At 41.9% G+C, this 25,674-nt stretch overlaps 3 protein-coding genes across 6 annotated transcripts; 2 read left to right on the top strand and 1 right to left on the bottom strand.

Moving 5' to 3' along the window:
- Positions 1-257: 257 nt before the first annotated feature.
- Positions 258-7,386, top strand: selenon (selenoprotein N). Its single transcript, XM_068580174.1, has 13 exons — positions 258-357; positions 686-892; positions 1,736-1,853; positions 1,987-2,117; positions 2,523-2,735; positions 2,815-2,939; positions 3,673-3,810; positions 3,904-3,985; positions 4,482-4,670; positions 4,765-4,870; positions 5,352-5,464; positions 5,575-5,676; positions 5,943-7,386. Exons 2-13 carry the CDS (start codon positions 704-706, stop codon positions 6,108-6,110), a joined length of 1,674 nt encoding a protein of 557 aa, XP_068436275.1. The 5' UTR covers positions 258-357; positions 686-703; the 3' UTR covers positions 6,111-7,386.
- On the bottom strand, positions 5,518-19,147 carry si:ch211-15d5.11 (oxidation resistance protein 1). 4 transcript variants are annotated; one of them, XM_068580171.1, is made up of 16 exons: positions 19,052-19,147; positions 18,120-18,333; positions 16,915-17,114; positions 16,644-16,723; positions 15,156-15,302; positions 14,525-14,680; positions 13,648-13,779; positions 13,379-13,563; positions 12,904-13,283; positions 12,653-12,812; positions 11,561-11,753; positions 10,063-10,173; positions 9,048-9,200; positions 8,842-8,937; positions 8,528-8,601; positions 5,518-8,435 (listed from the first exon to the last, which is right to left on the bottom strand). In XM_068580171.1, the coding sequence occupies exons 2-16, from the start codon at positions 18,218-18,220 to the stop codon at positions 8,300-8,302; spliced, it is 2,304 nt and encodes a 767-aa protein (XP_068436272.1). In that variant the 5' UTR covers positions 18,221-18,333; positions 19,052-19,147; the 3' UTR covers positions 5,518-8,299. The 4 variants fall into 4 exon arrangements, 3 of the variants coding, with proteins under 3 accessions (XP_068436272.1, XP_068436273.1, XP_068436274.1); XM_068580172.1 differs by having other exon boundaries at positions 12,904-13,280; XM_068580173.1 differs by having other exon boundaries at positions 14,525-14,677.
- A 685-nt stretch (positions 19,148-19,832) lies between these two features.
- mtfr1l (mitochondrial fission regulator 1-like) lies at positions 19,833-25,371 on the top strand. The gene is made up of 8 exons (XM_068581018.1): positions 19,833-19,959; positions 20,710-20,828; positions 21,001-21,108; positions 21,218-21,327; positions 21,711-21,922; positions 22,715-23,093; positions 23,263-23,424; positions 23,595-25,371. The coding sequence occupies exons 2-7, from the start codon at positions 20,814-20,816 to the stop codon at positions 23,378-23,380; spliced, it is 942 nt and encodes a 313-aa protein (XP_068437119.1). The 5' UTR covers positions 19,833-19,959; positions 20,710-20,813; the 3' UTR covers positions 23,381-23,424; positions 23,595-25,371.
- Positions 25,372-25,674: the final 303 nt, after the last annotated feature.

Raw genomic sequence — 25,674 nt, 5'->3', positions numbered from 1 at the left:
GTGTTGGAATTCTAAACGCTCGTTGAGCAGAAAGTGAGCCTTCACTTCAACTGGTAAACATGAAGCTACACAACATAATAACAGTGCATTGGTAGATAAACATGTAATTGAGGCTTTTCAGTCAACATTCCTTGGACGAACAATGCAACACTGCCTCTTTAAATTGTGACGACTGTGCCAGTAACCTTCAAAAAGTTAGAAGAAATGTGAACAACCACTTCCGGTTATTACTTTTAAAATAAGTCCGTCGTCGCTGAAACGTCAGAAAGCGGGGAAGTACGGAAACAACGTTAAAATCCTTTATTTCCAAAAAACGGACAACATTGCAACGTTGTGAACGAAGCTAAACAATGTGAGGTAATTGTGGTAAGCCGTGTGTGACCTCGTGAAACACACTGAATCACGGCGGAGGAAAGCATCGTGCTTTTATTTTGAATACCCAGGATTCATCCGGGCTATTCTGCTATTACTTTGTCACTTGACGCGTTTTAACCACATCCATATGCCTCTAAATTAGATGTGGGAAATAAGAAATCTGTGCTGCTAGCTAACAATTCACAGCTGTTGCCAGCGATTGAAACGACCGGAACAGACGCCCGGTCCCCGGCTACACGATAGCAGAAGTGCTGCTGGAGTCACTTTTTTTGTGTGACGTTATCCAACGGTCATGCCTTTGTCCAAATAGCTGTGTTGGAGGTCGAGGATGGCCGCAGACGTAGATAAAACAATCCCCGAGGATGAGAGCAACGTTTCACAGCGGAACGGGCATCAGAGTCCGAGATCCGGGTCCCGGGTCTTCAGGGGGATCTGGACGCTGCTGGTCCTCGCCGCTGTCCCTCTTCTCGCCTTTGGGATCAAGTATTATCAAGATGCCCAGCTCCTCCAGCGTCATGTGAGATCTAACATTACATCTGTAATAACGTTACACACGTCTTATAATTCAGCAGTGACCTTAACTTGAACACAACTGAAATATATATATATATATATATATATATATATATATATATATATATATATATATATATATATATATATATATATATATATATATATATAAAGGCTATAAAAAAAAACGCAAATTAACTGTAAAATGTCTGTGTTAATAGAAAGTTTGCATTAACCTCAAGGTACATTATATGACCTATATTCAGTGATTACTATTACACGACTGTAGTAATATTTAGTCGTTATCTTTTACTGCTATTCTCCCAAAAAGACGTGTTCAGGGTCATTATTTGTCAGACTTTAGTCGCCACAAAACACCAAATATGCAGTTTTCCACCCATGGTGTTTTATTAGGGGAGGTGGATGTGAGTCACAGCTGGTGAAACACAAGCTCTTGTGTAAATCCACTCTTGTTTGGCTACAGAGGGTCCTCCAAATTGTTCTGTACTTCCCTCCCCCTCTCCCTCCATTGTACAGGCGCTAGTAGGCACGCATCAGTCTGAGAAAACACATCTGTGGCCTCTGGGTTGATCTTTATCCAAACAGGATACTGCTGAGGTTGAATCAATGCTCTGAAACCACAAAACACAAGAATAACATGGATGTATTTGTTGTAGTACTCCTAAACGGGAGACCATGCATCTAAAACTGTGTTTTGATTACCCCAAATATCTGTTTTTTATGTGACGAGACAGCTCACTGTCCTAATTTTGATAATGCATTGAAAATCCCTGAAGCAAGTGAACTCCCAGTAAGGATCCGTCTAAGACGTGTGTCCCTTCAATAGGAAGAGAGCGTTCGAACCCTGGGTGCAGAGGGTCTTTTTCTTTTCTCCTCCTTGGATACCGACCATGACCTCTATCTCAGTCCGGAGGAGTTTAAACCCATTGTTGAGAAACTCACAGGTACATCACATTATCTTTCTTGCCTAATGTCCAATTTATTTAATACCTTTTTTTCCCTTCACAAACAAAAACATTAGTCTCACTGCTCACATATAACTCCATGTTGCCTGTGATCGCTGTGGCTTCCTCACAGGCATTACACCCCCGGTGGATTTTGAGGAGGAAGTGACCCATGACCCCAATGGAGAGACTTTAACCGTGGAGGCTAAAATGCAGCCTCTGCAGCTCGATTCTATGACAAAAAGCAAAGATGGATTCCTCGGGGTAAGACAAGGCCAAACTGTACTCTCTCTTGACGACTGGATAGTAATCACAGATGAGTTTTCATCAAGGGTTTTAAATAAAGTCACACATTTACTGGGATTTACTTAAAAAATCAAAATAATAATCCTTACTTTGAGATTCTTGAGATTATTAGAATGAACACAATTAATAATCATTAACCTTTGCAATACATTTTCTCTGTCCACATCAGCTCATTGTCTATGCAGTTCATTCACAAATTTGTAAGCCACCAAGAATTTAATCGATAATAAAATTGCAGATAATTAACATATTAATATTATTCACTTTAGATTGATTCAATCGTAACACATTTTTTTGAGAAGCAGTTCTTCTAATTTTGAAATAGTAAATGGATTTTATTCTGGTTTATTCTTGGTCTTGCAGGTGTCTCACAGCTCTCTGAGTGGGCTGCGCTCATGGAAGAGCCCAGCAGTGCCTTTTTCCTCCTTCTCTGCCAGCCAGTTTAGGGCCCTGTTGCCCCCAAAGAACAAGGGGCAAGTGGGCGACACGTGGTGGGTGATTCCTAGCGAGCTCAACATCTTCACTGGGTACCTGCCCAACAATCGTTATCACCCTCCCTCACCAAAGGGCAAAGAGGTACCCTAAAAGCCCACCAGTGTTCAGAGACTTGTGGTAATCCGACTGTATATTGAGAGCTGTTCTCATCCTGCTGCAGGTTCTCATCCACTCGCTGTTGAGTATGTTCCACCCGCGGCCCTTCATCAAGGCACGCTTTGCGCCTCAGGGCACAGTCGCCTGCATTCGTGCCAGCAACGACTTTTATTATGACATTGTGTTCAGGTGAGAAGCAATTTAGTGGGAGGCATAACAGGCTATAGAGGTGCTTTTTCTCCTTTGAGCCCATTAAGTACAACATTATGTATACTTCACAGTAGTGCTGCCTAATATTCAGAACATTCAATGAATGTTAATGTTGTCCCTGGCGGGCAGCCACTGGGTTTAATAAATATCAGCATGCTCAGCCTGAGTCCCTTTTACTTTTATGTCAATGTGACATTATGATTGTGCGCTAATGCAGTTTCTAGTACTTCGTTCCTGTTTGGAAAGCTATTTGTTGTTGGAGTCGAAACACAAGCGAGTCAGATGCTGGAAAGCAACTTTTTTAAATGAAAGAAACTTGCAGATCCATACTACATGCTGAATTGAGTGTTTCACACTCAGGTTTGACTTTCTGACACCGTGTTCTGACATCTTGCAGTGCTTTTTAGCTGCAGCTTGAAATACTAGATGTCTGAATTTTGAAGAAATTTGAAGAAGTTTTAAAACAGTCCTCACTTACTACTGCACTTTCATGTGACAGTAATGTAACATTAGCAAATATAAATTTGTCTATGAAGTCTATAACTGCTTAGATAGGTTTGATTTAATCTACAACCGATGGTTGTGCATGTATAGCATTATATAAAATGGCTGGTTTGGTCTATTAAAAGCTTTTCTGTTACATATTACCAGGTTACATTTTGAACAGGTCTTGTGGTACAAACTCAACTCCTCGTTCTGTTCACTTCTGCAGGATTCATGCAGAGTTTCAGCTTAATGACGTGCCAGACTTTCCTTTCTGGTTCACCCCGGGGAAGTTCACCGGCAACATTGTTCTCTCTAAAGATGCATCTCACGTCCGTAACTTTCACCTCTACGTCCCCAATGACAGGTGAGTCCTTCAAACACACATTGTTCCCTTTGTGCACGCAGTCCCCACTCCGCATTCTGTAGTTCTAGTGCCATATGTCCTGTTGTGTGTCAGGTCTCTGAATGTGGACATGGAGTGGCTGTACGGGGCCAGTGAGAGCAGCAACATGGAGGTGGACATCGGATATCTGCCACAGGTACAGCTGCAGTGATACATTGACAATTCAGAACAGACAAATGTCTCTATTTCTTTATTTATGTGATATTCCAACACTTCCTGATTTAGTCCTCGGTCGTTAAAGCAGTTTAAAAGTCATTCAGCACAATTTATAACCATTTGGGTGTCAGGAGATCTATCTTTTTAAATGTTTCTTGTCACTGCTTTTGACTTATAGTTCTCATCACACTCTTGATTTTATTTCCCTTTCTGTTTTCGGTTATCAAACCTGTTAAGGAGCATTAGGTTCGGCTCCCATTTCCTTTTTTAACTTCAATTAGTCCTCATTAAGTATTTCCATGCATCATTGAGCCATTTGTACTTTCGAAGGGACTTATGCCTAAAACATCAAATTTCACAGATCATTAAGTGCTGCTTGCCTCCCAGAAATGTCAAAGATTTTTTCAGATTTTCCTCCGACAAAAAATGTCCTAATTTTATATAGCTTGTTCAAAACGTTCTGGATGTGTTCACAGTTAGAGCTGCAGGCCACGGGCCCGTCCACTCCCTCCATCATCATGGATGAGGAGGGCAACGTCGTAGACAGTCGAGATGGCGTCGGTGAGCCGATCCAGTTCATCTTTGAGGACATCCACTGGACCTCAGAGATAAGTCAGCAAGAAGCCACCCGGCGCCTTGAGGTCAGCCTCTACCCTTTCAAGAAGGTAAACATCCATGAAGCATTTATTCGACACATCGTTGGCATAAATTCGGGGGGTTTCACAACTGTTACATGGTCCTCAACTTACTCCCTCCCAGGTGTCCTACCTGCCTTTTTCAGAGGCCTTTGAGCGAGCTGAAGCAGAGAATAAACTGGTGCATTCCATTCTGCTTTGGGGGGCATTAGACGACCAGTCCTGCTGAGGTGAGATCAACAGCATGGTACGGCCATCGCTAAATGGACTACATTCAAACAATGACATGCATTTACATAAGAGATATGGAGTTATTGTAGTTTTCAGTCAGTCGAAACACCTTTCTGTTACTTCTCTCAAATCAATTCTCAATTTCTTATGAGTGAAGATTAGCTAAATTCTATCAGATTATGTTTTTGTTGAAAAAAAAAGACATAATATAGAGCATGGATACTTTACTTTATAGCGTTGAAAAGAAGAATGAATACTTCTTCCTTTTAGAAATTAAAAGTTGAACTCACAAGTACTAAAACACTGTCTTATTTGGTTTGGTGAAATCAGTAACCTGTGGTGGTTAATGTTCAGTAAAGTTTGCTGTGTTGCTCACAGTCGTTACTCACTCTGCTCACTTCATGACTCGTCCACTAGTTTAGCCTTTTAGCTCAAATTAAGATTTTGAACTTTTTCAACATCGGTCTCTCCTCTCTGTAGGTTCGGGGCGAACTCTCCGGGAGACAGTCCTGGAAAGTTCGCCCGTCCTGGCACTGCTCAACCAGAGCTTCATCAGCAGCTGGTCTCTGGTCAGAGAGCTGGAGAACATGCAGGTGAGCAGTCTGGGGCGGCGTAACACCCGAGAAACTCTTCCTGTGATTTGTTGACTGAAAAAAAGTTTAATTCTCCATTCACGGTTTCAAATGTTCTGCTTTTAAAACAGGCTGATGAGCAGAACTCTGTGTTGAGTGAAAAGGCCCAATTACACCTGGAGAAGTACAACTTCCCTGTGGAGATGATGGTGGCACTGCCCAATGGAACTATTGTAACTATTTTACTCTTATCAGCATGCCATTAACGAAAAATTCAGGGTTCAGTTAAATTATATGTAGAAACACTGCAGTTGAGTCAAGCAAAGTTATTTCATTTAAGTAACTGTGGTTAAAATCATGGTTTCGACCTTAGATTGAGCAAGGTCAGGGGAAAACATGCTGTCATTTAAATGAAGGAATGCCCTTCACAGTTTTCAGTCAACCCCCGTGTGGTTAAAAAGTCTTAAAACTTGCATCTACTTCTTGTGTTTGGCTTTAGCTCCACCACATCAATGCCAACTTCTTCCTGGACCAGACGGCCATGAAACCAGAGGAGGAAGGAGCAACGTTCAGCTTCTCTGGTGGGTTTGAGGACCCCTCAACGTCCACTTATATCAGCTTCCTCAAGGAGGGGTTGGAGAAAGCCAAGGAGTATCTGGCACAGTAATTTGTGTCTGCGATAGAGCCCGAGAGACTAAACAGGAGGAAACGATCATCATTCCATTGAGTAAGCTTTCTCATCAGTGTTGGCGGCAGAACAAATATTTTTGTCTTCTGTCCTCTTTGTTACTATTTATTTGGGCGTCTCTCCTGGTTAGAAAGTTTTCTATGCAGTGACCAACAGTACAGGGAAATATTGCTTCTCAAACCTAACGATACGGTCAACACGGTAGATTTTACTGAGATACAAAGCAGTAACACGTTACACATTTAGATCGTCGCTCTCTGTGTATAGATGAAGGTTAAAGTTGATATAAATAGACAGCGGCTCATCATAACAGAGAAATTTCTATATTTCTTCTTTTACATCCTGATGTCTCATGTGCAATATTTAATGACTTGAGTGTGGTTTCCTGCTGCTGAGCGTCCCCAGAGATGGGGGCCGGTGCAGCCGTTGCCTTTAGTTGTTTCAGCAGTTTGTGAAGACGTTGCCTGAAAGCTCTGTTCGGGCGGGGCGACGCCTGATGTTGTTGCTGAGGCTGCTGGAGGGAACGCCCCTCCCTGACTCAGGGGACAAAAGCAGCAGGAAAACTAAACTGGGCTGTGGCACATAATATAATTCAGTTTTTGATTTTGAAACCAAATGTTGAATTTTTTGCAGTTTTATTTTTTTGAGGAAGTTGTAACCACACCAAAGAGCTTTGTTGTTAATGTACAGAAAGCTGGAGCGTCAACCTGCAGCTAGAACAGCTATTGAGGTTCATATTTATATAACTAAATGACACCAAATGGCTATAGGTTTGATTCTTGAACTGAGAAGCGTATGATAGTGTTCTGCTGTTTTCAGCTTTAAGGATTCAGTTAAAACAACAATGTACCTGTTCATGTCTTTAGCTAGACAAGTGGAAACCCTTGATGTTAAAACAAAAAAGTGACAATCTGGATTTAGTATTAGCTTCTTTTTCACTGTCATTTTCCAATCATGCGACGAACAATGTTTCCTCTTCAGGTCCTTGTCTCCCTGAGCACAAGGAAATTAGTCATTTTAAATAGTAATTGTTAAATAATTAACAGTGAGAGTAACATTTAGTCTGAATGTAACTTTGAAAGGTCATACAAGGTCCTCTACATGTGAAACATCTGATTGGAGCCCTTAGGGGGAAACACTGTTACTCTAACCTACGAGTGCCATTTCCCCCCCATAAAAAGATAAAATAATTAAAATGTTTTGTTTTTTGTACAAACTGAATCGTGTGTTTTTTTCGTGGCTGCAGAGTTAAATTATGCAAACGCATTTAGATGTTCACTTTGTGCTGATTTTATTAAGCTACAATAATGTACAACGTAAGCAAAGTAGACTTGCTCTGTTCAAGCATGGAACTCATTATGGTTACAATTGACTCGAGACAATGCATTAAGTTAAAGCTTTTTGTCATGCTCAGAAACCACAATGAATGAGTCAGCGCTTGAAATGAAAAGAGTTCAGAATATTAATGAATGAGACGTACAATCCATTGCAAGCACAGAAGTTTTTCATTTGATAGGCTTTACTTTAAGTGGAGCTCCAAGTTTGTGCACATGATTATTCTGATATGTATTTATGCTGTCTATGACACTAACGCGAACCCATAAATGATTGGTGTCGGATGACTGGTGTTTGTGGGACATTGTGCTGTGTGTGTGTGCGCGCCTGTGTGTTTTTCCATAAAGAAATCTATTCATAAGAAGGCGAATGGGTGTTTCAAATGTCCAGTATTCACTGAACACAAACATGAAAGCTTTAAAGACAGGTGTACCGCCACGTTCACATGATAAATGATGAGTTGTCATGAAGTTACTGATTCACATTAAGAGCAAAGTACAGTTTGAGACACACTTCTGGGACTCAAAAGAATCCAATTCCGGTCTATTCTGTTCACAGTTTTTCTCCTAACCCACAGGAATGAGTCAACCATGAAACAGTCCATCATCAAACCCCCACTCCGGGAGATTGGGTGGCCTTGTTCAGTTGAGTAAAATCCTCAGCACTTAAATCACACGGATTAATCCAGCAGTTTGTAATCGTTCTTGACATGGACGTCACCATGAAGTGAATGAGCGGCCGCGTTACTTTTTGCTCAGTAGTACAGTAAATTCTGTCTCGATCCAGCTTATCAGTGACAATGAGGCGAGTCAAAGAGAAACTCGGCGAACTTCTCAGGTGAACGTCCACACCTCCAGCTCCATGACTCTGAAGTCGCTGGTTTCTGAGAGGCAACAGTTGTTGAAAGTGTAGCAGGGGCTGCTGCGACCCAGGTACAGATTCTCATCCACCCAAAGACCAAAGTGGCCACTGCAGAAAAAGAGACGGTAAAGGAATGACTGAAAGGCCTATAGGGATTGTTTTCTCTCCAGACAAAAACAGAAAGGAAGTGAATGAATTACCTGCCTCCACCAATAACAAAGGAGTCCAAGTCTCCTTTGATAAAAAAGGAGTTCTCTCCAGTCCATTTGAAGCACTACAGAGAAAAAGCAGAAGCAAAATCACCACAAAACAGTTTCTGCCACCGCCAATCTTAGTCGTGTTGCTTTTAGTAAGTTATTGTATAAAATCTGTCTCACGCAGGCATCCATACGCCGTCTTAATAAGTTCCTTACATTTGACCACACACACACCAAAAAACATGTGATATTTAGCAGATGTTTTAGAGATTGGCTGAACCAACAGAACCCCTCGGTGGAGCTGCTTGTTAGCTCACCTTGAAGCGAGGATGCAGCATGAAGACGAACGTTTCTCCTGTGCCGTAGAACGTCTCACTGAGCCTCAGGGGGTGAGAAAGGAAGGCCCCGAATATCTGATGTAGAAATGTCACGAGACAGCAATAAGACAATCAAAAAAATGTAAAGATATTACAACATCCAAAATTGAAATTGGAGGAAACATGCAGTGTTTTTTTTTTTTTACATCATTGAGTGCATCCTTGATGACAAGGAGCACAGGAGAGTCTGTGCCTCCGAGTTTCCTGTAGAGGGACTTGAGGCTGGCGCCGTGACGGGACGTACTGTAAGTCAGCTGCCAGCTGTAGCCAACTGTCCTCGGAGGAAGCTCCTTACATAGCTGAGAGAAGATTAGAGGAGGAAGGAAGGAGCACAAATATGAACAGGGCCAGATGCTGAGATCTAAATCTGTGCAGCAGTCGGTGTACTCTTCTACTCCGGCTCGTCTGAATACACCCACGTGACAGTTTAGAGCAGCAACTGAATTCTAAATGGAGATCTACTCATCTCCAATTATAAAAAAGCTGCACCACCTAAACTAGGTCTTACAGAGAGATTAGTCAAATATTCACACCTCCGTCCTCTCAAAGTAGAGCTAACTGAACCAACTGACAAAACTATCTTGTTAATATTTAATCTGTATGAAGTGAAGGATTTACGTAAAGTAAATATTATCTCAATAGCAAATCACATCCCACAAATATCCCAAAGAAAGAAAGTATATGGAACCGTATATATGGTTCACATATCCGATTGATATTATATAGACATGTTGTATTATGACATTGAAAACAATTGCAAGCTTCACTAGTGTAAATCTAAGCTTAATTTAAAACGGTTTTATTTGTATGTTACATATTTATGTTACAGCCGGTGAGTTTTAGTTTGTTTCTAATTGAAATGTCGCAGATGTCTCTGAGCAAACGATTTATATCATTGCTAAAGTCTCAAAGTCCCATTGAAGTCACAAGTATCTCTTTTGCGAGCCGGGCAAAAATTTCTGTCAATGGGATTTTTCCTTTTACTATTAATAGTTTTAAATTGTTAAAAGTAAGAAAGTGAAATATCAGAAGGTTTTCCTGGTGCAACATCATTCTGACAATCACTGCTTTGAAACAAACACAAACTTAGTGTTGGATTTACAAAAAGCTGGAGCATGTGTGGGACGAGTTTGTGCATCTAATTTTAAGTGTGTGCCCCACCTCTTTGACATGTGCAGCCTCTAAAATGTGGCTGCTCTCTACGATGTCATCGAGTCCGTCGGGGTCCCTGTCGACCAGCGTTGGCTTTTCACCCTCTTCCATCAACACCATCTGCAAAATGACAATGATACATTATGAAACAAGGAGAAGTGGTCAGCGTGCAACACTCCCACTAAGTTTGTGATGTTTTTTTTCTTCCCTCCACACAAATTAAACCAGCAATGCAACCTAATTATAAGCGTGACAATGCATCAGTTATCAGAATGGTTTATTTGCCAAGTACGTTGACATCAGGAGCAATTATCTTATGTAGCAGTGTTGCTTCAGGAGAACATGGGAGCATGTTGAACATTTGATCAGAAATTATTATTACCACACTTGGTTTGAGGGTGTGGGCCAACACAAACAACAAATCCCCAAAATAACTCACCGACAGCCAAGATCGGATACAATGGTGCAGACGGGACCAGTTCCCTTAAATACATGACTTACAGTACTGTATCACATCCTTATTCAGGCCGGGCCAGAAGAAACGGTGCAACACTTGATCATATGTCTTATTTACATCAAGATGGTCAGCAAGCTGATGACCGTGAGAGTTTCTGAATGTCATGACGGTATTTAAAACAGCACAACCTGCGTTACCTCACTCCAGTCCCAAACCGAGGTCTCCGTTTACACATAAGCACCCAGTGTTCAACAAAGTACCCCCTACTGGACACACACTGGGTTGAGATTGGACTTGAACCCTCCTTGAACCTGTTGTTACTAGACCTGGGTTGTGTAACAGACCTCTCACCAAACACTCATGAATGAGTGCATTTTCTTGCACCATCGAGCAAACAATGACTTATCCTCACGAGAAAAGTCAGAATCCCATTGAGATTCCTGCTTTCTGATAAGCCCATGTGCCTTCAAAATGGACCTTCTCATAGTCCAGGCTAGTTTTAGTTTACTCTGTCCTGAGCATTTCCAGTTAAAGTTGTCCCAACGTGCTCAAAGATAATTAAACATTAAACTGCATCTACCTCACAAAAGACTGGAACAAAGCAAATACAGCTACTCACATGAAAACCAAGTGATTGTCCAGCTTATTGTGGAGTTGCGGAACTGTTAAAACACCAGTGCATTCAGTTAAAATGAATTCAAACACAACACACACTTTGTCTTTTCTGTAAGCGTTCTCATCTCCTACATTTAGATCTCGCAACTCAAACTCTTTCACCTGTTCGGCAGAACCAGCCTCTTCAGTTCTAGGAGGCGTAACCGCAGTCACCCCAGCTGACAACAATCACCCCAGCTGACAACAATCACCCCAGCTGACAACAATCACCCCAGCTGACAACAATCACTGGATATTCCAGGATGAGCTGACAGCTGGTAATCAGCTTGACCTTGAGATACTAGCCGTGTGACCCAGAGAGAGGGAGAAGAGCACAGGAAGTCGTGTCATATATGTCTTCCGAACATTTATTGAGACTGAAATGAACCCACTCACCTCCCAGTCGTCCCCCGAGCAGCGGTGCCTCTGGAACACCTCCTCGTCCTCTTCCCCTTCCTCTTTGTCCTTAATGAGTACAAACTCCTCTTCATCCCGGTCCGCCTCCCTCTCCTCTTCCTCCTCCTCCTCTCCCTCGAATATACACAAGTCTGGTCGACAGTGTGTCAGGTAGGCGTACAGCTCGTTAGAGCTGCAGGGGGAAAACCAAGCAGTCACTCAGACATGTTGACTAGACCAACAATCAGCACAGCTGCGTCAACACGACCAGAAGGGACATTAGGGGGAGGAGCTTTTGAATGATTTGTATTCATGCTCATGAATACTACTCAATACTCAATATTGAATATGTAAATATGTAAATAAGCATCCGAGTGACCATTTAGTTACCTCCCAATAGTGTTAAATAGTTAGTGTTCGGATGTCATACTCGCCCTTTCACTAACCTTTGTACTTTTACTGAAAAATTAAGATGGAGTGTGGTAATATCAGGCTGAAGTGGACAGGTGGTTCATTTGAGCACAACACAGCCTGTAAAAAGGTTTGTGTACAGTTGTTCTGTGGCTCTGGAGGTCATAGCGATGTCATCAGGGTTTTTTTAGCTTGGGTTTGAGATGTTAAATTCATAACCAAAAACCTGAGTTAACAACTGGATGCGTTTAGTTTGAATGAAGTTTGGTTGGGGGGATCCTAATGAAAGATGCTACCGGGTTGCATTGTGGGAAATGTTGGATGGAGTGTTTAGGGTTACTGTCATGCTTGCAAACAAGGGCAAACTCTTTAAATCGGAGATTAGGATAGATTAAGCAACATGAGGAGTTGATGGAATCCTAAAATACAGGTACAATGACAAATTAGTCACAAATATTGACGTTTCAGATGAGGCCATACCTAAACATAAAGCACCAATATGAGAAATGGGGAAAATAATCTGCCACACAAACAGCAGGTCCACTTGTCTCACAGTCTGACGCAATATGAAAGTAGCCTCAGCTCTCTTGTGAGTTCTCTTACTATGATATTAAAATCGCTGGACTATCCCTTTAAATCTTTGGTTCATGTACATTTCTGTATCATTAGTTACTTTAGTACCTCTCTTGTGAAAGGGCAAGCCAGGCATCCCTTCTAGCTAAAGGTTTTGACGACCCCAGCTTAAGGCCTCCTGCGCCCTTTTTCTTTCCAGCAGACGGCTGAACCTGCAGCCGCAAAAACATCAGACTCCCAGGATTTCCAGCCGATGACCTCCGAAGCACTGAAAGTAGACACAGAGCAAAGGCCGACTTGTGGTGAAGAAAAAACTAAATAAGCCATCTTTAAGGCCAATCCTGATTTCACATCCGAACCTGCAGTCGGACTCTTCTCAGAGGACATCCCCGCTTTATCAGTATGAAGCGGCTCCATCTTCACTTTACTCGCTGCCTCTTGACCTCCACAGCAGAAGGTGGCAGCGCTGCTCAGGACAGCCACTCCCAGGTCGCCTCCAGAACCCTCCGACAAGACCTCCAGAGGGCTGCTATCAAGCTCCACCTCAGCCTTTGCCATGTCTCTGCTCTCTGCATCCTCCTCCCGAGAGACCTCTTTGGTCAGGCTCAGAGCCAGACGGGACAAATCTGATGCCGCCTCAGACACCAGAGCTGGGAGCGACTCCCCTTTTGGGTTTGGGAAGGCGCCTGCTCGGCTTTTGCCGGTTTTCAAATTCTGGAAAATTTTCTTGCCCTTTCTCCTGAAAAGAAAAAAGAAAAGAAAATGCCTGCATTGCCTTTTCCTGTAATATGTGTTAAATGTGTTAATTTTTCGGAACAGTGAATCATTGCTGACCTCTGCTGGGACGTGTTGAATCTAACGTGTGAGATGTCAGAGAAGAAGGCGACAGACGCCAGATTGTCAACGGAGCAGGACAGGAGGTATTCCTCACAGCCATGTTCCTTCACCAGGGCATGCGTCTTGCACGGGTCAAAGAAGATCTTGTTAGATGTCACCAACAGGATACCTGAAACTACCCCCTAACGGAGACAGAAAGTGATGATGTTAGCGTACTCTCCTGCTGTAGAGAGTTGAAACCAGACAGGCGTGCTGTTCACACCGACCTTACGGTCTGTTATGTAGCGGCAGAACAGTTTGAGGTACGGCATGGCCTCTGGTCCCTCCCCCTGGCAGCACTCTGGTGGCAGAGCCAATAAGCAGAGCTGTCCATCAGGCATCGGCACCGCCTCCACATCCTGTCAATGTCACAGATGCGTGTCAACAACAAAATGTGCCTTGTGATAAATGTAATAATCAACAACAATAGGATTGTTTGACTATTTAACTCGTCTTTACAGGAAGATTTCTTAATATGTATTTGTTTCCCAATGATACACTGTAATGTGAACACCTCATTCAGGTTTACAGGTTTAGAAGTTTACAGGTGAAACCACTGTAGTGAACTGATAGCAATTGTCAGTTTGTCTACTTCTTCCTCCTTCCTAGTGGGTTTCTGTGTCACTCCTTGTATGTGTTTCTTGGTATGTCAGCTGTTTGTCCTTTCTCTGCTTGCGGCTGTCTGTCTGGGTGTGGCACTCTCTCTTGCTGCCAATCAACCTGCTGTATATCTACAGCGCTCTATACTCCAGTCTTCTGCCATATTGTTTAGTATGTCAACATGGTGTAATGGGGTTTTCTAGTTGGTCTCTAATAGGCCCTTTTCCCAGCATCATGTCATTTTGACATATAATTGCAGGGTAAACACAGGTGTCATTGCTAAATTGCTATTCCCTGCCCCGTTCCACCGCAACCTCTGGATCTACGGATTTACTCCAATAAAGTTGCTTCTGGACTTTGTTCTAACCGGAGTATTCTGCTCTTGATTTCTGAATCCACTCAACTTGTAAACAACTCAAACTCATTTTTATGGGGTCTTTTCGCGCTCTTCAATTCAATTTCGAAATGCAGAACATGCAGTGAAGGAATATGCATCTTTCTTACCAGTAGTTTGTCATATTCTGCTTCTGGTGAGGATGGCTGTGGTTGAAGATCCGCCTCCGCTTCTCCCTTCGGTTTAGGACCAGATTCCGAGTCCAGTTCTTGTTTAGCCGGTCCTAGACCGGTGGAAGTGCTTTTTCCTTTCGGGACGACCAGCTGCTTCAGAATAGAAGCCATGATAAGAATAGCTCTGACATTGAAATAAATACAACCCAATGACTGGAGGGACTACTTCCTCTTTCGACAGGCCAGCATTTCCCCGCCTCCCTTTGTTTGTAGTCACATCTTAGCTCCATGTCACACATGGGGGTTGTAGATGACGGGCTGGAGGCCTATCTTTACAGCTAAAATGCAACAATTTAAAAAGTACAAATTGAATATTATCAGCCCAGGTTTGCTCACACGGATATGTTTTGTGGTGAAATACTGATTTTCTGAATGGGTAAAAGATGGAGCAATGCAATTCCTACCTAAAGCTAAATACTTGCAGCTGAAGTCATAAGACAGACTGGGGAAATGTTTCTGTTCTGCGTATCCAGTCAGCAACAACAGGAAAAGAAACTGTTTTCTTTCCATCCTTTTCCCACACATAACATACACACTGTGCCATCATCAGCTTACAATAAACTCTTACCTCTCTGGGGACGAGGGTAGCAGACGAGGAGGGTACATTTGAAGTGCAAATGGTGGGATGGTGACCTATTTTGCCCTCTTCTGTTGAAGAAGTGTTGTTACTGTTGAACTGAGACGAGATGTGGAACACCGTGTCCCCGGAGAGACCCTAAAACACAAGCGCAAGAAAAGATTCAAATCTGATGACAAACCAGATATTAAGACTTTTTTTCTTCATTCATGCACAATATGGTTTTGCGTCCATCTTCATGCATGCAGCGGCCTATGGAGGAAATATTGCAGTACATCAGGAGCAAATAATATCAAAGAGCTTTAATAACTGCTAGTTTAATATAATTGTGGATTCATTATACCCTCTGTTTTACAGACGTCACTGCATGCTCACACTCTAAATCAGTACAAACGTTTGGCAAATGATGTGAACTGTTAAATATAATAGATCATAGCTGTCATCCACTGACAGATGGAGCCATTGATTAGATTACTGGTGCTTGACAGATTATGACCACAGCGAAACTGTGTGATTTAGTGTGGCTGTGAGTATGTGGACGTGTCTGGAGGTGTGTGTGCGCTAAGGCATAAACTGTGTGTTTGTGTTCATGTGATTGTACATAAATAAAGAAATGGATGAATATTATTTTAAACATAGAAACACAAGCAGCTCAAGAGTTTAAAAAGGAGGATTTGTTGATTCAACAGCTCTCAGAAACAGTTTCAACAAAAACTGGACATCATAACCTTCACAAAGTTAAAATATATTGCAGGGCCGCTGTGTTAGAGTACATTACTTTTAGCTTGGTATTCTTAATAAACTGGCAACATAAAATACAGTATGTGCTTATTCAGCTCAGGAACAAAATGGAAACCAAATGATTCAAACACTTCAACTTTAGGGAGGAGAAGAAGATGGAAAACAAAAGGAAATTCAGTAAAGAAACAAAAGGCGAAGCAGAGATCAAACAAAGTAGACTGGAACACTTAGTTATGAGCATTAACACTCTTTCCACATTCATGATAAATACATGGATTATCTCAAGCAGAATGAAAAAAATACCCCAAAAATATGCTTTCATATTTAGCAGCTCAGCAGTGAGCTTAAAAACCCAGCAGACAAATACCTTTGAATAAACATCTGTATATACATTCCTCCAGCTGCATTTGTTGTAGAGGGTCTGAAACAGGCTCTGTTTTCCCATGGCGCTTGTGAACGTCTCGGAGAGCTCTCACACTCAACTCTGAACCTTGGACGCTCTTTATCAAACTTGTTCATGACCATAAAGTGTGAAAATAAATTACTAGCCACAAAAGGCTTGCTCTATCCAGCATACCTCATCAGATGATATATAGATGCAGCAATATATCTATCAATCATCTGTCTGTCGCTTCCCAACTTCCCAAATTCATGTCTCACTTGTTCCTGCATGCTGTGTTCCTCAATGCACGCCAGAAGTACAATATTTTGAAACAAAGTCGAAAACATGTGACTTACCCCGCTGCTTGTGCTGTCATCTGACAGTCCTTTCATATGCTCTTGCTTCATTGCAGTATTGTTAAGGTCCCATGAAGGCCCTGAGAGGAGAAAAACAATGTATGTCACACAAAAGCATCCCGAGTTCTAGGGGCTCAACAAGATTAGTACACTTCAGCTCATTTCCATGTATGAAAATAACTTTATGCAAAGACTTGAATTTGCCAACAGACTCAGTATGAGTAGGATCCTCCATATATATATTGATAGATATCAAACACTGGAAACGCACCTTGCAGGTAGTACTGCCGCAGTTTGGGGTTTCTGATGTGGGGTGTGTGGTCGAGAGGCCGGCTCACGGTGGGTTGGTGCTGCTGACGATGGCCGCTGGCTGCAGCCTCTTGCATCACTCGCGCTTGAGGTTGAGTCTCCCAGGGCCGCTTAGCAAACTGTGGAGGCTGAGAGACACCAGGAGGAAGCTTGGAACCCAGCCTGAGAAAGAGCACAACAAAAAAACGGATTAGATCACGCAGCATTTAAGAAGGTTGCACATCTGCTGAATGTGTTCTAAAAAAAAACACTAAGAGTATGTTTGAAACTAACGAAGGTTAAGATTCCCTCTCTGTTCCTGTGTTTGGGTCCTCAACTTCACCCTGTGACAAAGCGGTAATCACAATACTATAAAAACCCAGGGTGTCGTTGTCAAAGTGCTTGGTATGTCTAATAATAAGCTAAAAAAACTGTAATACAAGACAGAGAAAAGACATAAATAATTACAGTTCGAAAGCGTGGAAAAATACTCTAAACTCAAAGGTACTTTTACGAGTGTTTGTAGCTTTCCATCACATCACGTGATCTTCATTCTGACTTAATTCATTAGGTTTGCATTATTTCTTGAGTTCAAGATTAAACGTCCACACTGAAATATAAATACTGTTTTAGGATAGATTCCCCTTTAATAGCAGAGACTGACGGATTCCTTTGTTTTCAGAACTTGAAGTGTGATTGACTGAATAGAGCAGCGCTCACAGTCTGATCAGAGTTATTTATAGGGGGAGTGGGTGTTGTCTGCGCAATGGATAGTTCCTCTTGTAGCTCTCCCCCACATGATGCTCATTGATGGAGCGTGGAGTCCTTCAGTGACAGTGGATGAACCCAGCTTTTAAGTGACGTCGTCCTCTTATGTTTTTATTTTTAATTCAATGTATGGTCTTTTTTGTTTGCCGCCATTTGGGTAATGTTTATGCTTTGCAAATCTGTGAAAGCACTTTGTAAACTCTGTTTTTAAAAGTGCTACATTAAAAAAAGTTATTATTATTATATTATTACTCTTCTTCATGTTAGCCTTGACATGTTACCATTCTTATGAGAAGAATGAAAGACTGAATTGTATCTTGCTTAAATCTGAGAAGCAAATGTTATGCGAAACTTGTCACGTGTCCGCTTAGAGCTTTCCCCTGTTTTCTCTCCAGTAATCCATGTATTTAGAAGCCTGACCTGGTCTTGACGTTGCCAAAGTAGCTGGTCCTGGTCTTGTCCCTCTGGGGCTCATGGTCCATGGCTCCTAGAGTTTCCGGCCTCCTCACAGACTGAGCCATTTTATATCTTTCTTTAGTCTGACGTTGACAGTGGTTGTGTTGGGATGAGGGGCTCAGTGGGCATCCTTCCTCTTTCTTTTATTCCCCATGCCTACCTTTGGCCCCAGTTACAGCTACACAAGACAGGAAATCATATGACATGAGGTGATTTTATAAATATCTAGGCGGATGGAGGGAGAAGGGATGGTAAAACTTATACCTGCAGCCACATGACCCTATAAATAAGTCAGTTAGACAAGCTTGCAGGGTTATGAAGCCAGGTTGTCAATCAATCCATACAAACAGCGTGTGTGTGTTTACTATCAATGTGTCAATGTGAGCTTGTGGCCAAAGGTTGCTAACTAGGTACAATTTACATTTCTCAATAGCTTAATATTTCTATAATAATATAAAGGACACGAATATTACACATCAATCGGTTTATGGTGCTTCAAAATGGTTAAGAAACTATATGTGAGCTATTAGTAGGGCACAGCTTCGTTTAGACATGACCACAATATGTTTCTTTCAGGACACATAGGAATGCATTCTGGCTACATTTCTGTTTCGGCATCTCATACAGCAGTACCAGCCTCAAACCTTGGTAGCTCTGCATTACAGCAACGTGCTGCAGCCTTCACATTACCCATATTGGCATATGATTGAAAGGATCACAGACCGCTTCCTGATAATGCTGGGCGTGCAATAATCACCGTGAAGTAAGCATTTTTTGACGACATTACAGAATGATCGCGTCTGCTGCTTTGGAAGAACAAAATATGGCATCCGCAGCTCAACAGAGATGAAGAATTCATGGCAACATCATGTCAACTGAGCAATATATTTACAGACCTGTGCCTTGCCCAGGGATGGAGACGGGTGGCGGTCACATGAGCGTGTCCTCATATTGCAGTGTTGTGATATCACTGCAGACAACAGTTACAAGTTCAATATTCAAGCTCCGCCCAGTCAAGATAGATCCCCGTGGGCCGGCTGACAGCAGTGAAGGCGGAAGTAGATGGGAGTGATACATCTTGAGCTATACACAGTCTATGTTGGGGACCTTTCTCTTTTGTTTACTTATTATTTAATTCATTCATTTTGTTGTATTAGTTTGGATATTGTGCATTTTAATCTATTGTCAGGTGTTTTTCTTTCTCTGTGTGAAGTCTTTCTCGTGTAATGTGCCTTGTTGTTTGCCAACAGAGACTTTTCCTATTCCTATGCTTGATGTTTATAGATTAATATTTGTTCAATGACATTATAGAAAAGTGTTTCTTCTACATGTAGAGCTCCAGAGAATATGAGGAAATTGTGGGTTTACAAGCATACAAATAGAGATAAAAATTGTTTCAGATGCATCATCTTTAGATGGTTACTAGTGGGTCAAATAGATATGTATGTTTTATATATTTAATTCATTGATATATAATTCGGTTGAAATAATAAAATTGTAAAAGTCAAGGCAAGAGCAAGATTTCCTGTCATATTTAGTGGATCAAAATAACCCATTGTCCAAAGTAAAGTTTCAGTTGTTTAGTATTGTATCTGCTCCTCTCCACCTGGGGGCGCTGTTGCACAGGTTTCAATGAAGGAAGCTCACCGGCCTATCAGCCAATCAAATCACAGGAAAGGGAGGAACAGGTTTTCCGGCCTAATGAGCGAAAACACACAACTCTCAGCTGAAAGACGAAGAGGAGAAGCGGCTGCTTGTGAATAATTGAACGACTCAGCGTTCCCATTTGCAGGCGAAATCTACCGTAAGTTGTGCTCTTGCGGGCGTTCATTTAATTTCGTGAGGGGAAGGGAAACACGGTGACCAATAGTGATATCGGTGCCCGTTGAGGGTCAACCAGGGGGCCTTTATTGCTACTGCTAAGCTAACGGACGGTGTTTGATGCCCGTTACGTAGCTACCGACTGATGATCAACTGAGCAATGGTGTCCACAAAACACCGCACTAAAGCTGCTGTGCTGTCAGTCATCATTCTCAATCTATGGTGTCCAAACAGCCACAACTAACGTCAACTGCTTTACAAGCAGGACGTTAGTTAGCTAGCTGGCTGATGTTCCCTTGCTCATTAATACATTTATGTGGCCTTAGTATCACGAGAAGAAGACGACATGGTACCAACACACTGTTTAGAGTTGGATCGCCAAACCTTTTAATATCTGTTAATTAGCAACTTCTTTTTTACTTTGGGCAAATAGTGATCATGCTTTCTGTTGGCTTGCGTGTGGCAGGCCATATTTATTGTAGAACCTCTTGTCCAGTACTCAGGCTTCTCTACTTTTATAATGATCATTTACAACTTTATAAAACAAGAAGCCATTTATATCCACCTCATGCAGTGCACTTGAGATGTGATCATTAATAAAAGTTACCTACAAACTGTCATCAAAATAATCCTTACGTTTTATTGTTTTGTTGGTGGGTGTAATAATGCAATGGTCTCCTCCTGCGTGTCTCTCAACAGATGCTCTTAACTAATCACTCATTTATATTCCAAGAGTTGGCAGTCGCCGTGAGCTGTGACATGGCATCTGTCCACTGAACTGCTCCGTCATCGGCCGCTGTCAGCACCAAGCGTTGGTGTGCAACTTCCATCTTCACCATGGAAACGGATACAGTAAGCTTGCTTCCTTTGCTGTTAATGATGTCTTTTAACACTGTTTAGCTTAACACTGCCTTTCTCACACATGACTCTGCAGGTATGCAAATCACAGACTCAGAGACTGACATTTAAGTATTATACGTTGTGTAGAGACTGTTTTTTTTTCAATATAATATATGCTTTACAGGAAGTTATTCCTATCTGGCAGAATAAGCCTCATGGATCCACCCGTAGTGTTGTGAGAAGAATAGGTTCCACTCTGCCACTCAGACCTCCACAAAGGGCATGTTTCCAGGTATGTTAGATCCTACATGTCCTGCATGTAATATATTTTTTAATCTATCAATAATGTTCCCCTTTTTTGCATTGCAAATGCAACAATAACTTGTTTCCTTGTGCGTCAGGAACTACCAGGCATGCCTGCTCTTCGGCCTATGGATGGCCCCATTGTTCCTACCTTGGCAGACATAGCCTGGATTGTTGCAGATGAAGAGGAGACATATGCCAGAGTGCGGTAAATATCCACGCCCTGAGACAGACCCACTAAGGTTATGGTGTAGTGCCAAGTCAGAGCTCTATAACTGCATTATTGCATAGCTTCCATCTTAGTCGGTGCACATATACAGAGTAAAGAAATGCAGTGCAGTTTTTGCAGCTGAAGGTAGCGGTGAAAACTGAACATTATAAACTTAACAAAGGTATGACTTATTGTAGTTCTATTAGATTGGGCTGCTTCTGTAATACACTGCGGATAAAGTTTTGATTAGTACTAGGGCATGTTCTAAAGAATACGTAAAGGGTAAGAGAGACATGAGATAACACGCAGCATACTTCAAAAGCCGGACTTTATAAAGATTACTGTTCAGTAACGCTTATCGCCCACTCTTCTCTTTTCAGGACAGACAGTCGACCTCTGAAACACGAATGGCGGCCCACGCCTCTACTGGTGCTCCACAGGAACTCATCTGTACCTAACTTCCGCCGTGATTGCAAAAGGGTAGAGGGGCTTAGGAAGCCTGGGGTGACGGCGCTAAATCGTACTACGGCCCTGCAAGACGAGCTCGGCAGACTGCGTGCACAGATCGCCAAGATTGTGTCAAGTGATTCTGGTAGGTAACCAAAGCCAAAATGTAAGTGTACTCGCATTATATACATGTCCACTGTAGTTCTTGAACTTTGATTTCGAGTGATAAAGACTTGGGCCATTACAACTCCTTTGACACGCAACTTGATACTCTTTATTGATACTTCAGATTATAATTCCTGAATCTGCTCTCAACAGTGTTGAATGAAAATTGCTTTATTGAGTCTATGTTTCACTGCTGGGGTAATGTCTTTGTATGACTGTGATCCTTTTTTTTTGCCAAGACAGCTGCCCTGATTCTCCTAAAACTATTTGATACTAAGATGTCTTGGCATCACTTTGTAGGCCAGTGGAGAAAGATAATCTCTGCAGTTCAGTGGCAGTTGTGTCTTTCATTGGAAATTTCAACGGTTGTCATGGGAAAGTTTCACACATTCAAAAATATTGTGTTCCCACTGGTTTTACAGTCATTGCTGTGAGCTAGATAATGTGATTCTTGAAGCATTTGGGCTTCCAGGGGAGGACTAAACAAGAATAAATGCTTATCTCGTGAAGAAATCACATGCTACTTAAGAGAAAATGTCACTCATTGGAGCGTAGACTCTCACAGCATTCCACTCCAGCTATAATGGAGCATGGGAGGAGAGCCACTGAAAGCAACAATTAAATTCATATTAGAAATGGCATTCCCTCTCTGTGCTTTTGATATTCAAATCAGCTCTGTGATCAATCTCTAAACACTGTCCAACCCAAACTTCATTAAACAAGTACACACAAACAAGACTTTTCATTTCTCTGCTTGTCTTCTTTCTTTCAGGCTCCAACCCGCTGACCCCTGACCTGCTCTCCCCAGACGACACAAGTATGAGCTTCTCCATGGCGCCTTTCGAGACAGTGCCCTACCAGCCGGCCGCCGCAGCTGCTGCTGCTTCCTTTGTCATCAGTGATGTCACGGAGGAGGAGGAGGAAGAGGAGGATGAAGAAGAGGAAGATGTGGTCTCTGTGGTGTCGGAGCTTGTCCCCGACCCTCTGCCCCCTGTTTCCATGACGGCATCAGCGACCTTTGACCTTGACAGACCCAGCATGGACTTCCGGGAGGCAGAGGAGGATACAGTGTCGCTATCAAAGTCTACCAGCTTTGCTGATGTTATGGACATTCTGAAGGACATGAACCGCATGAAGATGAGCAAGGACAGGTAAGAGCTGTCAGTTGGACTTCATTAAAGCCACACAGACACGAGATTTAGAATTTTGTTTAAATATTTCTATTGAAGATTTTTCCTGTTTAATTTGCTTATATTCCTTTATGAGTCATTGTATACCCTCTCAGACATGGTTTGTATTTTTTTATGGGTGTCGTTGCAGGTACAACCGAGGCTGCACGTCCCTCAGAGAGGAGGACTCAGCTTCTCTAATTTCAGAAGCTCTGAGGAAAAAGTTTGTCCTGAAGGAAGAAGATACTGACGCTGTGAAACGGAAGTAGCCCAACCACGTGTTACTCATCGATACCCGAACCTGCTGCTCCATGTAAGTCAGGACAGGGTTGTAGAAAGTAGTTTGTTTTTTTATATTTTGTATGATGAGCCCTTGAGAGCATGTGGTGGGTTATCATTGATAATGCGATTGGTGGCAGAGCGTTTTTAGCTCACTTGTGAGTTCTTAGTTGTTGTGTTCTTTTTTTCTTCTCATTATTTTAGGCCTTTCCCTGTGGAATATGTACCCATGGATCCACATCTTTGCTCCTCAGGCCCAAGGCAATAGCTGGAACAAAAACACTCAGACATTTAAAATCTGCTGGTGCAGTGTGAGGCGGATCTGCCCACACTTGATAACAATATTCATATTGCATCCAGTTTATTTCTCTCTGGGGGGAAAAATACTTGTATGTTAAATTCATCTTTGGATAAGTTCTCAACAGATTGCAGTAAATAAAAAAAGTTACTCTGTCTGCGCTATTTGGATTTTAGATGCATTTTTTTTTAATACTGTTGAAGGACATCATGGAGGGGCTGATATCCACAAACATCAAAGTTTGGACTTAAAGTGGACTTAAATTCAGGGATGTCCCTAAGTATCTCTTTATCCATACAGCTATAAACACAATTCTTTGTTCCTTTTGCATTTTTCACAGATGAGATGCAAAAAAACATTTAGTTGTTTTTGTTCAGTGTCAAGAAACCCTCTAACATACTTGAACGTATTTTAAGTCCAAATGAAACAGATCTACTGTACAAGCAGAAATGTACTGTTTCCTATCGGTGTGTGTGTGGAAAGCTTCAGATCTGTGCTGTTATTTGCATTACAGTTGAGAGTCTGCAACGTGCACAGCATTGTGTTGCTCGCTTCAATGCACCTCTTATGCCTGTCCTCTTGTTTGTGATTAATATATAGATAAATTGTCACTGAACCATAGGACGGATTTTGAATCTGAAACGAGAATATATATAAAAGTTAACTGTGTGGTGTAAAAAGAAGTGTGTGTGAATGAAATGTGCACCCATCATTGTTTGTAGTCATTTGTGTTTCCGGTAAAGGCAATGACAGATACAAGCTTACAGGTCTCTTTCGACACATTTCCAGTTTTCCAGCCTGTGTACAAGTACTCGCTGAAACCACCTTTTTTATGACGCAACATAACAGAACATTCTGTCTGCAGAGTTTTGACAAAGCTATGGGTAGAGATGATAATGATGAATATTCTTGTTGACGCCTTACCGCAAATCTGCTGCCTGTTCCAAAGCCTGATTTTATTCCTTTATTAGTTTAAGTGCCATGGGATTGTTTAGCCCACCTCTCATTGCTGGCCCTTTACTGAATGTGCCCTCCGTCTTCATCTTTATTAAAATTCCGATGTTTTTCTCTCTCAAACAAACCATTTCTGTGTGTTGTTGACAATAACCCCCCAATAAGAAAACACTTGCTCTTAAGTCCCTTTTACCTCCACATGTCACTCTGGTTTTTATCCGTCACGTTTATGCCTGCATGGGAGTTCTTGCGTGTAGTTTTGCAGTGTGCACAGGTGTGTGTGTGTGTGTGTGTGCGTGTGCGTGTGCGTCGCCGTATGCTGTGGCGTTAAAGTGTGTTTTGTCTTGCTAGAGTTGTCCCTCAACTTGTCCTCTGTGATCTTCTCAGTACTTCATTTCCTCATCGGACAGAGTGACATATAAAGTGACTGGATGAGAAAAAAAACTACTATATGCAAGTTTAAATATATTAATATTGTGTCCTTACAGACGATGTTAAATCTTACACCGCATACTCTGCCAACTGCATCACTAGTCCTGCGAATAAATACAGAGGAGAATTTAGTTGATGAGGATTTTTCACAAAGAACTTTTGACTTTGTTTCTCTTGTCCTGTTAAAGGGGTTCTCACCATCTGCAGGGTTGAGCCCACCACCACATGTTTGTTTTTATTTTATTTTTTGTCATGTTCGGACTTGTAAATAAAGATTGGCTGATGTTTTGAAACTGACCATGTGTTGTCTGTGGGAACAGTTCATTTGTCTTTGCAGTGCCAACTATCACCACATGGGGACACTGCAGGGGAAAACAATTAACATGAGTGTTTTATTTTATAATAGAGTACTGAGCCACTTTAAATGTATGTGATAAACTTTTGAAATGTATCACACACATTTGACACAAACATCTAAGCAGATACATCTGATTTCACCAATCCAGTTAAAGCAGTGTTTTCTGTCAGTGAATGGGATGATTAGAAGCTGTAGAGAACAGGGGATGGAGATAATGGCTTTTACTCTGAGTTTTAATTATT

This window comes from Clinocottus analis, unplaced genomic scaffold, assembly GCF_023055335.1.
Source record: "Clinocottus analis isolate CAN_PGR_092001 unplaced genomic scaffold, fCliAna1.0.p SCAF_17, whole genome shotgun sequence".
NCBI classification, from domain to species: Eukaryota; Metazoa; Chordata; class Actinopteri; order Perciformes; family Cottidae; genus Clinocottus; species Clinocottus analis.
The sequence above is the reverse complement of the archived record's forward strand: the minus strand, read 5'-3'. Positions and strand labels throughout refer to the sequence as shown.